The sequence below is a fragment of the Colias croceus genome, chromosome 11 (genome assembly GCF_905220415.1).
Source record: "Colias croceus chromosome 11, ilColCroc2.1".
In the NCBI taxonomy this organism is placed as follows: Eukaryota; Metazoa; Arthropoda; class Insecta; order Lepidoptera; family Pieridae; genus Colias; species Colias croceus.
This window is the reverse complement of record NC_059547.1, coordinates 4,036,065-4,052,389: the sequence shown is the minus strand read 5'-3', so window position 1 is coordinate 4,052,389 and position 16,325 is coordinate 4,036,065. Positions and strand designations below refer to the sequence as shown.

Genomic DNA, 16,325 nt, shown 5'->3' with positions numbered 1-16,325 from the left:
AATAATTGTAATGGAAACGATGTGTTAAATCTAAAAAAAGAAGAGCACTTTAGTGTATCATAATATGTTTCATAGTTTATGTATCAGTTTTTGGTAGTTAGTGAATCATTGATTCAATTACATAATATGATATAATGATTTTATTTTTATCAGAACGGGATAAGTTGAAATGGTTATTTGGATTAAATTGTTTCCGTAGAATTCAATCCATTATTATTCGTAGAATAAAATAACAGTTTTTATTATTAAAATAGCACTTTAAACGAAAATAGTACAAGTTTATACTAATAAACAAGATAACTACCGTAAAACTATAAAATGTTACGACATATTTCCGTATTTATATTTGTTTTTACGGCGGGCAGACATTCCCGGCTTTATGTGACCTTTATGTTAGAACAGTGACCCACAATCCTTTTGTAATATTTGATTTGACTATAATATTATTGTAGCTATCTGATTTTCGCCTTTCGGACTTTTATTTTACGCATGTCTGGAATTTTAGTTGTGAGAAAAGAATGTGTTACAATTCTTTTGCTTTCGTATTGATTAGAACTTTGAACTATTTTTTATTCATTTTGAACTAATTTGTTATATCTTTAAAACTACAATATTCAAGAGATGAGAGACGGAAATTTAACAGTTGTTTTTAAATAAAATGTAGAGCCAATTTTTTATTGAAAAAGACAATAAAATTCTACACATCTTCTATTATTATAAATTATTATTATACTTCTTTTATTATTATACTTCTTTTATTATAAATTATTAAGTGTTGAAATTATACAAAGGATTATTGTTTTTAAAGTTTATTAACAACCAACGGAAACAGCCAATCTAGCCGCGTCACATTATGCTGTACAACATTTTATAACTAAACACAATCAAATCATCCATAGGTACATCTTTGGCAAGTCAAATTTAATATTAAAAAGCCTCGAATTATTTATAATACAATTTAGACAATACAATGGGTTACATATTCGTGATTATATATGAATTTTGATTAAGTAGGACTCTAGTTTTATTTAAATCTAGTATAAATAATTATACAGATAAAATAGACAACACAATTCATCTTACGATTACGGGAAATCATTCGTTAACTTACTGAAGATCTTACCAACGTAATGAACTGAATTTTATCATGAGATCAAATCGCGAGACAATTGCCAGAATCTTAAAAGTAATAAAAATCTGAAAAACATCGAACAACGAAAAATATAATTCAAATATATAATTAAAAAATTGCATTGAATACATCTCGAAGGACAATCAAAAACAATAACACAAATAGATGCTATAAAATTTCTTATAAATAGATATAAAATATATCACATACAGACCTGTATAACAATGATATGTGTCTTCTTGAGCTTTCAGCTATGGTAACAGAATTCACAACGAAAATGAAAGCGAATGATCCTATAAAATGTAAACTTACGTCTAATTGCATTTACTAATATTATGTACAATTTGCACTTACAGTAGGTACGAGTACGAGCCGTACGAGTCGTCAGACTTTTCACAATATACATACAACATTAGTCATTAAAACAATACCTGTCTTACCACAAAAAAACTTTCGACAGGGTTTAACTTTAAACGCGGGTTCTCTTTAATCTGGTTTTGTCGTATTTCTCATAGACAACAATTAAAGTGACAGATCCCTGGTTTAAAATTAGACTGTGTTTCAATTGTTTTGTGGTAAGACTATACGAATCGATTCTCACAAACTCGCTAATAAAATAGTGTTTATGAAGTTCATTTGGCATTTCCATGGCTCATGTTCCCACTTCAGTGGAATGGAGTCGAATCGCTGAATATCGTCTGAAAACATTTGGACAATCTTTGGCACCAACATCTTTAGTTTATCCAACCAAAGACTTGCGTTTAACCTTAAAAATACGTTCGCTAAATCACGAATACAGTGGACTAGCGCAATACGACATATAACCTGTGTCAATAATGAATGGAAACAAATTGATGAGCATTTCGGATTCTATTGTTTACTGAGCCAGGTTATATCCTCCACCACTATATTATAGTCAATGTGGATAATTGTGACCTGGGGTGATTATAAACAACTAACAATAATATTTTTCTATAATCAGTCAGATGAATTTCCAAACATTTGAAAAACCGTAATATATAAAAAGAAATATTATTTACAGTTGTAAAAGAAGAGTTATGTATTTAGAATAGGTATAATAAGTGTAAGTAGAGTTGTTTCCAATCTTCCTGTTCAAAATTACCCACATTGACCCTAATTTATGGGCATATAATAAAAATTATTTTAACAGGAACTTCCAGTATCTTTAAACATATCAGACCGTCAGCTTCGTAATTATTTGTATTCGTAGATAAAACTTATCTAACGTTAGGAAGCTTCTAGAGGTGCCAATAATGCCGTTCAGCAACAGTCTTCGGTTGTTTAAGCAGTCTCAATCTTATAATATACAAATTACAAATTAGCAGTTCGTCTGAAATATGTAAAACAAGCTAAAAATGCACTTAGTTCCCCAGAATAGTCACTTCACTATCACTTAATCATAAGCCTATATACTTATATAGGTCATACAAAATCATTTATTTCATTGTTGAGTGGGTTTTCAGCTTTTTCGATGCATTTTCTGATAGCATCAAGTATGGTGACGACTCGTCTGTCTAACGCAGCAAGGTGCGGTTCCCACAGTATGGGAGCTACCGGGTCGGCCTTCATGGAGTCCCGAAGTACTGTGGATAAAGGTACTCCGTTGTGGAACCTGGAAAAGATTATATTTAGAGATTTATTAAGCTATTGCATAGCTTCTATCGCGGGCCTTGACCGCAGGGACCGAATCGAGAAATTCCGTAACGAAAACCTCACGCTTCCCACTCCGACGGGCGGAGGTGTGGCTTGAAGGCATAGCATGCAATAGCTTTACCGCGGCAGTCCCCGAGTGACACACGTCTTTTTTGATATTGTTGATGTGATATAATATGAGAAGCCATATTTTTGAGAGTAGAATTAAGATTTGTTAAACCTTCCTTTCAGTCTATAAAAATTAAATTATATCTTTTTATTATAGATTATTACATCGTTAAACATGTTTTATATACCTTATGTAGGTATTAAGGTAAGTAGTAATTCATACAGTTTCCAGAAAGGTTTCCTACTTCATCACATCACACATGATACCATTTGAGTAATTTTTAATTTAAACATTTATGTTCGTAAGCCAAAATATTGTTTGAAAATTTTGTAGCTGATTTAAAAATAGCATTGGTTTATTATGGACATGTTTTTAAAGTTGTATTATAACTACATAATAATTACACAAATATTATTAAGAACAAAGCACACACTCAAAACCTATATTTAAAAGCTTTTATGACTACATAATTTTCAATCACTTATACATTACTTCGATAATTCGGAACCTATACTTAAAGCTTCTCTTTCTAACAACATAATTTAAATCTATACATATAATAAATCTGTAGAAGGGTCAATTCTGTACATTGAAAATATTGAAAAAATAACTAGATCGATACCAAACCCAAATATGTGATTAAAAAAATTTTTGTCTGTCTGTCTGTCTGTATGTGAAGACATCACGTGAAAACTACCGGTTCGATTTCGATGAAACTTGGTATAATTATACCTTATTATCCTGGGCGTAAAATAGGATACTTTTTATCCTGGAAAAATACGTAGAAAAAAAATTAATCTCAATTTTTCAGTTATCCATAGACGTTGTTCTGTAGTAGGTACCGCGAACACACGTTGCGTATTATTATAGACCTAGCCGTATTTGGGTCCAATAGATATTTATAAGATGTCATTGTCCGAGTTACTCAAAATGGAGAAATAAACCATCCACGCAAAGACCGACATCCGCGCGGACGGAGTCGCGGGCGGAAGCTAGTTACAAATATAATCAAACAAAAGTACTAACTTCAAAAGCACAGCAAGCGTGGTATGTCTGACGAGGCAGCACTGCAGCAGCGGCGCGAGGATGCTGAGCTCGTCGTGGAACGCCTTGCCGAACGCGCGCCCCTGGTCCAGGTGCAGCGTGAACGACTCGTTGCCGAACATTCTACAACAATTTGGATGATTAGCAGGGTTCTGGAACATTCTACAACAATTTGGATGATTAGCAGGGTTCTGGAACATTCTACAACAATTTGTATGATTAGCAGGGTTCTGGAACATTCTACAACAATTTGTATGATTAGCAGGGTTCTGGAACATTCTAGAACAATTTTGTATGATTAGCAGGTTTCTGGAACATTCTAGAACAATTTTGTATGAATATAATATGTATTAGCCATTGAGATATACATATGGAGACGACACCGCCTACATCACTTATGTTCCGCTCAACATACGCCATATGGCGTACCTGCACGCTCATTTTTTATTTGTTTTAAAGTGAAACACATCAAATATGCCTTCGTGTGTGTTACGATATTGCACAAATAATACAAATAATAAAAAAGTGGAAAAGTGCAAAGGAATAACTTTCATCGGTATGTACCTAACTAGATAATAATTTTTAAAACTTAGAGCAAAAAAATGGCACACAGATTTTGTTCGTGGTGTCTCCTCCATACGTAGTAATATTATCTCAATGAGAACAAACAGTTTTATATGAAGTATACAGTCCGGTACAATGGGAATATTTGATTCTGGAATATTCTAGAACAATCGCAACGTAACATTATTTGAAAAATTAAAAAAGAGCGTGTGTGCTGATTACTCAGTGTGTATCAGTGAAACTACTTTGGCAAGATTCATAGATACTTGGCCAACGATTATGGCCTATACCCTCATATGGCGCCCGTGTCCTAACAGTGGGAACGTATATGGGCTGATGATGAAAAGATTCAAGATTCGATGACAGGTAAATCGAATAAAAAAGTTGGTTGTGCTAAAAGAGCACCGAAGAATATCCTTCCTTAAAAATCAAAAAGTAAATCAAACGAAGAGTTTAAATCAGATTTCCGTTTAAAAAATATAAAAAATAAGAAGTAAACAATCATGATACTAACTTGAAAGTTTCGTAGTGATGCCTGTCCATGTTGCCGGAGAGAAAGTCAAAAATAGACATATCCATGATATCCAACATCCTTCTCCCAGAGTCGTATGGGGGAGTATTACGCACCTGCAAATTATAAATCTTAAATTTATTTATATAATATTTTTATATACCTAGTACCTATTATGATATCGTTTTATGTAACACCATTATACATAGAGAAAGTGATCAAGTAGTTATAGTATTGCCTTTTTGCAAAATGACATCAACTTTTAACATAATTCCCGGAAAAGTAACAGAAACTATTTAAAAATTATTTCTATTCTTAAAACTAAACATTCAAAAGTTATGTCTAGAAAATAACTCTACAAGATCCAGTCTTAGTCAATAACTCTACAAGATGCAGAAAACAAAACAATTATTAAGCATACTCAAAATAAACTATTACTATCAAAAATAAACTTTTGTACTACACAATAAATAATAACCTTTTCGCAGTAATCAGACTGCACTTCCCACGTGGCTTTCCGCCGCTTGTGGTACGACCGTCTCCACGGGTGCCGCCATACCTGGAAACAACAATGTTTTATTCTTATAAAAGATTTAAAGTTGCAACTGAATAATATTTATATGAAGCTATAATTATGATATTTTATAGCAATAAAAATAATGTAACGATTTAAAAGTCTAATGCAAATTAGACTAGACGAAAGACTGATTAGGAAAACTAAGATACATTTTCACGTTATTATTAATTATTTATTTAAAATTAGTCAGAAATTAAATTAAAGACTCATAGGTAAATTATATTATTTAAATAGTTTTAATCAACAACTAAATATGTAAATAATGTGTAAATAATAAATACGCAATTTAATTTCCTGTAAAATATCGAAATAAACAAACAATTACAAGGATAATTAAGTTTATTTTAATACTTATGTCCTTAAATATATGTAATTGAAAACATATTTATAAATACAAGTTCATAATTCGAGATTTGAATCAATGTTTCTCATATTCGCAGACAAATTTTTTATTGCACTGATTATTATTTTTCAATTGAATAAAAGTTGATATGAGAAGAGAGATGAAGAAAAATCCTATAAAAACACTACTTCTAATTTTGGTCAGTCAAATATCATAAGAAAAATAGACTACAGGCCGGTGTTGAAAAAATTATGGGTCATCTGACCCACCAGGTGAACTATCTAGATTCTAGAACGATATAAGAGCATAAAATAATAAGATTCAGCACTATGACGTCACATTGCAAGCTGTCCACCTGAGTGCAGATGAGAATTCGAAAGTTCAGGTAGATATTTTCTCCCCTTGTCTCCATGATTTTTGTACGGCGTTGCGGAATAATTGAATAAAAGTAGTATAGAAATAGTATGACATAGATGCCGTACAAAATCAAATGACCAAATTTACCCCGGCAACTGTCGAAAAATAAAAATAAATTCCGACTTTGTGGACCATCATTTTTGTACGGCATCTGTGTCATACTATTTCTATACTACTTTTAATCAATTATTTCGCAACGCCGTACAAAAATCATGGAGATTTTTGTTTTCCGCATACTACCATTCTTATTCTCATCATCTTGTTTGTCAATTAACCAACTTACCGTTCGTTTAGCCAAATCCGATGACGGTAAAAACGCGGCAAAACTTCCCTCCAACATATCTGGGTTGCCACACACAGCATGTCCAGTATCACAATAATACGAACATCTGCCGTGAAAGCAGAAGTTGTTCGCTGGCGACACGAAGAACGTCTTCAGTATGTCCCCCTCGATGACGTCATAGATCTCGGTGGTCATGTTCACCGTGCGCCCCACTACCGGCATAGCTCTACGGAAACCTAGTACCCTGGTACATGGAAATAAATCATATATACGTTGTCATTTAAATTATAGTAATAAATAAATAATAGGTACATTTTACTAAATATAAATAACAAAATATACTAAACTAAGGGCCAATTTTTCAATCCTTGGTTAAAACTTATCCGTCCAATAAAGTATTACACGATATGACGATAATATTAAAATATCACCTGTAAACCGTCAAAAACAGGTAATTAGAATACATTTTTGAAATGGTAGTGTAATACGTTTTTCAACGAATAAGTTTTAACCAAGGATTGAAAAATCAGCCCTTAAACCACAAGATATATCAAACTCGTGAAAACTCGTGAATTATAAGCATGTTAAAATATATAATTATTTACATAGTATTTGTATGGTACAAACAAATTTGTTCCGTGTTTCTAAGGTACAATTTATTTATTTATTATTGTTTAAAATTTAAATGGTTCGTTTCTTTACAAGCATGTGAAATAAAAACGAATCAAAAGCCCTCTGTTGGAGACCTTATTAGTTAACATACCAACAAGGTATTTTTATTATCCTTTGTACGACCCTTCAAATATTGCGAAACAAAAGTTCATTCACGTCCTAGTAATAGCAAATACAAAAAATGCACCATTCAAGGATTCCTAGTTATTTTTAATTTGAGTGTGCCATTCAGATACGCAATAATTGTTTGTTATGTCGAAACAAACATGAATAATTAAAGGGTTTCAAATGAAATCGTTAGTGAACTAAAACAATACTCATTTTTAGTTTTGCATGAGTCAAAAACCATTCACATAAATAAATTCATACCTAAATAAAAAAAATTATAACGTGTATAAAAGTATATTTAGAAGGGTGCGTATTATGATTATGAATATACAATAAAATTTGTACAGACAAATCTATCGCGACCGACTCATGATATTATTTGGAGCGTTTTATACGAAATGTTTATTTGCTCCATATAGGTACATTTTAATTAGCTCCTACTTAGATTTTTTTTTATGACACATGATAAGCAGAAATAAAATAATAAAAAGGCTCCGTGGATTTTTACCATGAGTGACGTTAGTAACGTTATGTTTTGATACAAAAGCTTTTTTTAAATTATTGTGTCAATAGAAATTTTCCGCGAGTTTGAACAGCTGGTATTAACTATTAAGTAGTTAAGTATGAAGAGGCAAACTTAAAACGAAATAAATGAACTAGCTGTTAAATAAATGACATGTTAATGTAAAACCACAAATTGATTATTTCAGTTTTTTATCATTTTAAAACAAACAATAAGCCACTGTAAGACGTCTACAACAAATAAAGTCGGATTAAAGACAAACAAAAACTTTAATCATTTAGGAAACCTTCACGAAAATTTTCCAATCGCTTAATTCTATTTAAACAAGTGCTAATTTTAAAATGTAAAAGGAAAAGAATGATTAGCAATGTAAAAATTAAGGAATAAAAAAACATACCTGTCTAAATGGAATGCAGCAATTTCAGCGTTGTGTCGCTCATAATCGGAGAAGTAGAAGTGGTTGGGTAATGTTTGCACGTCTCTTGCGAATCTGTAAATGAATAAAAAATTGTAATAAAATAATATGTAAACTAAGTTAATATGAGTAAACTATACCTGCAGGCGGAAGTTTGTAAAGTGCAAACTTACAACTTACTATATTTATAGATATTATTAAATTCAGTAGTTTCTTTCATGAAAATAAACAATTTTATATCTGTATTTATAAAGATACCCGTACGGGAGGCAGTAATCGATATATAAAATAGTTTGCGTTATGTAGAGCTATGAAAAAATTATACTGTTGCATTCATGAATACGACTAGGTTATACCTTTGCATAAATATTTAATACTGCCTCTATGTGAAATGATAACCAATATCATTGTAAGGTCTAAGGCGTTGTTTTCCCAGGTTATTGTCTATAATTGATACATGATATTATTATCCTCAGACCCTACTACAATTCATATAAATGATGAAAACTAAACCTTGTTATACTCTCTTCAATCACTATCTATTTAAAAAAACTGTGTAGTTTTAATGATTTATAGCATATATAGGGACATAGAGACAAAGAAAGCGTCTTTGTTTTATACTATATGTATCGATATAACGTTGATATTTTTAAATAAACTCAAAAGTTCAAAAACTTGTGAAAGTTCAAGTAGGTAATCATATTAAGTTCTTCGCGTCGAAGCACTTTTGATTAAAGATAGAACACGATTTACATCTAAGTACTGAGATACAATCGATGTATTATCTAATAAACGTGCTTAACAAGTGAGCTTTAGGGTTTAATGAACTTGGGTTCAAGAACTTTTAAAAAACAATACCTTTAAACTGATACTTATATTACTACGGGCTATTTAAGACCCTGAAGATCTGTTTGAAAAACGCGGATTATACCTGAAAATGACTCAACTACTTTCATTCTAAATTTCATCCAATTCTGTGTTATTGTTTAGACATAACTGGACATAACCCATGAAAGCGTAACAGATAACCTTCGAATTCGATTATTGATATAATATATTTGTTTACACATTTGAAACGTTCTTAAATGTTTGTCTATTTATTTTAAAGTTTCAACGGGATTGCATTTTTCAACCTTCAACTTTGGTTTTGTATTTATCACCTTAATCTATAATTTAATACGGTATTATGTATTTAAATTAGTTTTAAATATTTACATCCTGATATTATTTTGACAAATCTTTCTATTATAAGTGTAGTGTAAGACGAAAATGTGAGACATTTCAACTACTTTTATAACATAAATTAAATAAATGAATTCATCTATACGAAATGCAGATATATTATGTCTGGCTATATTGATAAAGAAGAATAATACAAGGATACCTATTGAAACCTCGGCCTTTAAAGCGTAGCTAGGTGTGACCAAGGGTGTGACAATGAAAATATAAAACAAAGAGAAATAGTCATGAATACATTTATATCAATTTAGTTCAGGATACATCGCCCATTTTTGCAAGTGACTACTATCAAGCTAATTTTCCGTTTGTAGCTTTATTTTGATGAGAGGCCCAATAATTTCGTGTACGAAAGTCTCGATTGTGGTAGCTAGCAGAGATAACAAGGATAAAATTTTTTGATTTGATGGTTCTCAAATATTTATTACTAACTGAATTTTTTTTTTGTTCAATCTCAAGATAATTACCTAAATTATTCGAAAAAATATTTGTCCTACAAAATCTATGGTTGGTTCAAAGAGTCCCCCTTTCCAAAGTGTATCGATAACGAGGTCATCATAAATGATTACTAACAAGCTGATTTTTTTGTTTTCACTTAGTTAATGTTTATATAATTCAACAGACATATTGTCCTACAAATTGCGTAATAAATATTTGAGAACCATCAAATCAAAAAATTTTATCCTTGTTATCTCTGTTAGCTACCACAATCGAGAGTTTCGTACACGAAATTATTCGGTGAAAGCTACAAACGGAAAATCAGCTTGATAGTAGTCACTTGCAAAAATGGGCGATGTATCCTGAACTAATTGTTTTTGACAAATATTAAAAGGCAGTAGTAATGTATGAATGAAAACAAGTTATACAAAATTCATTGAGGCAAGATAGCTAGACACATGCTAACATTAAAGGCATAACGATTTAAATTATTCGATTTAAAAAAAGTAGGTTCTACGTGAGCTTTTTGTAAACATAAAATATGAGGCTCAAAATACTTTAAGAATCATTTTATTCATACAAATGAATATTGGGCCTATATTGAAATAAACAAAATGAGAAAAATATATACCCAGTAGTTTATCAAATATGTAGCTAATAATCTCCATCCATCGATAACACATACACGAACTTAACCTTTAAACTTAAGCATATTTGTTCGACAGCCCTACATTATCGGATACATCCGATAAGAACGATAAACCAATCGGCCGTACAAGAAAGGGTTCCTATCGACTGTCCCGAAATTTATCGTCCCCGTGCGAATATCGTCGGACACCGGCCCACTTGATATGTCGACGGGATAAGCCCACGAGAACATTATTTTTGATATAAATCACTAACTCGTTTGCACCCTAACAACCTGCGTATCGCATATATTTGATCTTCGCTTAAAATCTTCTCGATTTTACAGCCCATATATTACATAATTTTAATTCAATTTGCGTGTATTGTAAAATATGCGCCAATTGGTATAAACCTTTGCAGTATTCTTGAAGGTATAAGGAAGACAGATTAAAATAAAATGCTGAAGTTATTAAGCCTTGAAGTTTTTGTAAAATCAACAATTTTTTAATGTTTTCTATATTCAGCATTTAGTATTAAAGTCCATCATAGGTTTTAAATATCGCTTATACTACACTTTGTTTTGTTTAGAAAACAAATACATTCCACGGTATCGAAATACGATATTCTCTACATTTGGGAGCGGTGTTATATGTTATCGAATAAAATTTTTGTATTTTTTATTCTGATATCTTTTTTGTCTGTCATATTTCATTAATCTACATTTTGTTCCTAAAAAGACGTTGAAATATTTTTATAACTTTGCTGAAGAGATACTTTACATTTAATCCCATATTATTCAGCTGTTTCAGAATTTTCAGTGTTTCTTAGTATTTACTGTGTACATATAATTTAGATTCGATTCTAGATAGAAGCCTGCATTGTATTTGCAAGTTGCAAGTTTTTAAGCAAATTTTCAGATAAAACTGAGGTTTAAAGTCCTCTTTGTATATGACTTAAAAATATTATCTAGTGTTGCTAACACGTAGCATTGAACAGTGCACCTCCACCTCCCCATTTGATAATATAACGTAGTATTATGTTATTGATATATTGAAAACTATTGTTGAACACATTAAATACTTAAACTAACGGAATGCAGAAATAATCGTGTTACTTATTCTCCGCACAATAGGGTACCCTCGCCTTACACGGTAACAATGGCACAAAAGGAACTTGGGAAAAACTCGCATTTACTTCAATAACACTTGTAGTTGGGAAGAAAGGCAAGCCTCTAAGCCGATCATGCGAGAACATTCCCGAACTTTAGTGAATGGAACCAACGCAGCACTCCACGTGACAACTTTCCGCTAGTCCTTTCCGAACACTCGCTAAGAATCCTCTGAACTAACACTTATGCATAGAAAAACGTCCGACGAAGTTTCAAGTCCTGTTTATTGGTTTCATCATTTGTTGGTGCCAGTATACTCTTATACCAAACAACAAAAAACTGTTTTATAAATATAGAGCTATATACTTCCGAAGCTTAAACCACAGATAATTTAATACTATAACAAACTTACCTCATTGGCTTGAATAAAGCTTGTACGCCGTTAGGGTAGTCCATTATGAGCTTCAATTGAGTTCCTCCCTCCTTTTGCTCTGTAACAAAAATAAAATAATATAACCATAGCCTAGCACTGATATTTATCTACAAATTAGGCTAAGCTTGAAAGTTGTCTAATGAAATTCGACCTAGCAATTGAATAAATTAAACAACAATTAGAACGCAGCTAAAAATAAAGGGTAGTGTACATGATAAGTCGGTTCAACAATGAAATCCATTTAAGTGATTTAAATATTTAAGTCCAATTGGAAGTAAAAGGGCGAGATTGTTGTGCCACTATTGTCCGTCCGACCGCTAACCCCAACTGATTGCGGGACCGTCTTCATTTAATATACATAACCTGCCTTAAGCTTTGTAAACGCAGGTGGACCAAGGCTGAACGGGGAATCATTTCAATAATGTATTTATACGCATAGATTAAAATACTCTAATCCGAAATACTCAATAGGTAATGTATATAGGTTTGTGGTTAACGCATTGTTTTTTTGGTCTGGCGTCAACAGCTTACATGCAATGTAAAGTTTCGTACATACAGAAAACTAATTAAGTTATTTAATAAATATAAATAATCCGTTTTATTTGTTTGTAAATAGCTGTGTTTTACCTGAAATAAAACACATATTAAATACTTACCTATATTTGAAGCTTACTTATCGAGAAGGTACCTAGCTTTTTCCGCCTATTTTCCCTCTCTTTCTCGTTGTATATATGCTATCTCTCTCGCACACGGCACACCTCTCACCAGGTGGCGCGGCCGGCGCACGATAATGTGCAGGCGCTAGATCTTCTTCATTGAGTCGAAATACTCAACAGGTGGACGTTAAGTGTAAGCTTCAAATATAGGTAAGTATTTAATATGTGTTTTATTTCAGGTAAAACACAGCTATTAAACACTTGACCGTAATTTGAAGCTTACTTATTGAGACCTGTTTGTTACCCACCTGGTGTACAATATATGGACGCCAATGTGAATTTGAATAGGTACATAAGTAATTACTTATTTCTTTATTTGAAAGAGTAAGGTGTGCAGATAGTATACCAATAAATCACACAAATTTTTAAATTTTTATATTATTTATATTAACAATAAAAAGTTAATCAAATAAGAACCAAAAAGTAAATCATAATGATTAAAAGTATTAGAACTTATGAGATTGGTTCAAGCGTACCTTAGTTAACCTTTTGGGCTTGAAAAGTTAAAGTTACTACAATTTCCACTATCTTTAGCGTAAATCTGCGAAAGAGCAAGTAACGACTTTTAATTACGCATTTAGATGTTACTTACAAAATTAAGCAACAGCTCATCACCGACGAGGCAAGAATACCTCAAACTCAAACCTTTATTTATTCAATTAGACTTCTGTAGAAGCACCATTGAATCCTCATAACATAGATTTACCAGCTGTCTCAACTCACACAGTTCTAACCCAACCTGCTACTAGCGGACAAGTAGAGACCTTGGTCTTTACTTTTAGGGTCAAATAAATTAAAAGGTCATCCCTTGGATAAGGTAATAAAATAAACCAGGTAAGCGGTTTAAATTATAATACAGATAATATGTAACATCCAACCAAAGCGTGCGGTGTCTATTAATGTTTAGAGCCAACGCCACCGATCATAATATAAACATGGCTGGTACTTTCAGTGCAATGCATGAATTATTTATTTAAAACTGATAGGTTTTAAACTCTGTACTGGAAACATATAATGAACTCAAGAAGTTAGAGACTAAAATGATAAGAGCTTATCTGTGTCCCAAACCTGCAATTACTACAGCTAAGTACGTTAAGTTTTAATCAAATTAATTTTAAGGTATAATTATGGTTTACATCAGAACTTATATACCAAAAGTCTCGGGACTACATAACGTGACTTATTTATAATGAAAGTGTTTGTGCATAACATCTAGGCCATCAACAGCTATATGAACGTCAGATAGGAAATGAGCCAAATTTATCCAGTAAGTAACAAAGGTTTTTAATTATACTTATTCTAATTCAACCAACTTCTACTAGCTACTCCGTATGTCTTTTGGGTAGACGGAGGCAAATAGGATTTTTCTTCCGACTATAACATTTGATATTTGGAAAATGTATACATTTCTGTATACCTTCAGAGTCAGATTCTAGTGGTGCAGCACTAAACACTGTCTATTAGGTGAATGGTGCTGCTGACCGGGCCTTCAGTTCTGCTTTCCAGAATACCTTCGCCCTTCTCGGTGCTACTACTACTGAAATAGCAGTACTCTTACACGTCGTTCAGGCCTCGAACTGACTAGGATTTCTCATATTATCGTTACAACCCTCGCTCGCTCTAACGAGAACAAATTATCGCTAAGGAATTCTGCTGCAGGACAATGGCAACAGATTAATATGCATTATTATGTTCAGGAATATGGTGCGTTCTGAATACTATCGTCGTCTGAAGGTATCTCCTTTCGATTAACTGCATTAAGGGTGCAGATCTGATCCCATTTTTGTTCCGTAGGAATGCTACGACTGCCTAAACGTTAAACTGGACAAAGAAAGTTGCCCTGAATGGTCGGTTGTTCCAACATCCCTAATATGGCTAGCTTACCTTAGTTACCCCTTGATTGTAACTGCTACCAATGGAGGCACTGCTCGTGGGTTGTCCACAGTTTTTCGAGTGCAAAAATGAAGAACTGAACTCGTGGGGATCTATGTCGAATGAATCTGTTTTAAGATTATAAAAGGACAGTTGGTTGTGGATGCGAAGACAGGACGTTACTTTAGTCATCTGTAACCACCACGAGAGGCAGCCACGGACAGTGATATAGTAAGAACTAAACTAGCAAAGTTTAGTTGGCTTACTAGACTTTGTCATGTTTAAAATGCAGTATATCATCTGTATAGAATTGCATTTATGACCATTGATAAACTTAATTCAACCGCAACCACGAGAAGCAGGCACGGATATCGATATAGCAAGAACTAAACCAGAAAGGTTTAGTTCGCTTATCTGGTATATTTATAATGTTTCAAAAGCCGTATAGTCTGTATTGCATTGCATTTATTGCCCCCCCCCCCCCCCTTCAAATCAAAGAAATGTGAAGTCATCTGGCAGAGCTTTCTCGTGAAGGGTAGGGGTTCCAAGTAATATCTAATAATACGAGGCTTTTGTTTGGAAGGATTGACCTTCCGTTATTAATTATCCTCTATCCTAAGTAACTCAATAGTCAGAATTCACAGCACTCGTTGAGTCCTTAAACGTTTTACGTTAATAGTTGCATATAAGTTTATTATATAATATAATAATCCTGGTGGGATGACAAGAAACTTGTCTAAGCAAATGATTATCCTAATCCCTCAGCGATTTATTGTTTGAGCCCTGAAGAAAAACTCATGGGTGCCATAATGAGGCCAAACGGGTTGATAAACGAGTCGAATAAATTGCCTACAAGATCGGGCAACTAAAGTAGGCCTATGAGAGGTCAACTATACATAACCAATCGTAATTTGTTACATTCAATCGCTTTGCGATTAAAAAATCTCTTCAGGTGATTTTATGTGAAAATTGGTCGGCTAGTGCCATGGAATTACGATAACAAATATACCATTGACACAAGGCTTGGTGACAATCCTGGAAACCACCGCCACAAATCATCTGCGAGATGATATTTGATCCGACTCGCCTCCCTTTGTTGTGATTCTCTGCATTGTGAGGCTCTGCATTGGTAAATACAATTTGTTCAAGTCGCAATTTCCATAATTGATAAACCAATGGTGGTTTCCTGATTAAATAAGCGTAAGCTAACCTTTTAGGATACAAAGTATTCATTTCATGCGTCCATTATTTAACGTCTCTTACCTATTTTATTGTATTTATTAGGTTATATTACTATACTTATATTGTATAGATGGCCCACTGTGAATTAGATTTCAAAACCTTTTTCTACCTACCTTAGAAGAGTGAAGATCCGTTACTGTCATCTCTAACATTTTCGTGGGTCCTCGTTGACGAAAGCAAATATCTATGATCATTTTAATGATCAATCCTTTGTATATTTGCACCAACCGCAATCAAAGCCCCGCGAGGGCCGATATATATTTGCACCATTTCCCCGTGAG

General features: G+C 32.8%; 1 protein-coding gene across 1 annotated transcript in view; it reads right to left on the bottom strand.

The window, feature by feature from the left end:
* Nucleotides 1–793: 793 nt before the first annotated feature.
* The window catches only part of LOC123695804 (extracellular serine/threonine protein CG31145), a 68,338-nt gene continuing 52,806 nt past the window's right edge, over nt 794–16,325 (bottom strand). The window contains exons 6-12 of the mRNA XM_045641740.1: nt 12,194–12,272; nt 8,355–8,447; nt 6,655–6,898; nt 5,513–5,593; nt 5,038–5,150; nt 3,942–4,082; nt 794–2,765 (exon numbers count right to left, since the gene is read on the bottom strand). Coding sequence (XP_045497696.1) covers nt 2,576–2,765; nt 3,942–4,082; nt 5,038–5,150; nt 5,513–5,593; nt 6,655–6,898; nt 8,355–8,447; nt 12,194–12,272 — 941 coding nt within the window. The 3' untranslated portion in view covers nt 794–2,575. The remainder of the gene's footprint in view (nt 2,766–3,941; nt 4,083–5,037; nt 5,151–5,512; nt 5,594–6,654; nt 6,899–8,354; nt 8,448–12,193; nt 12,273–16,325) is intronic.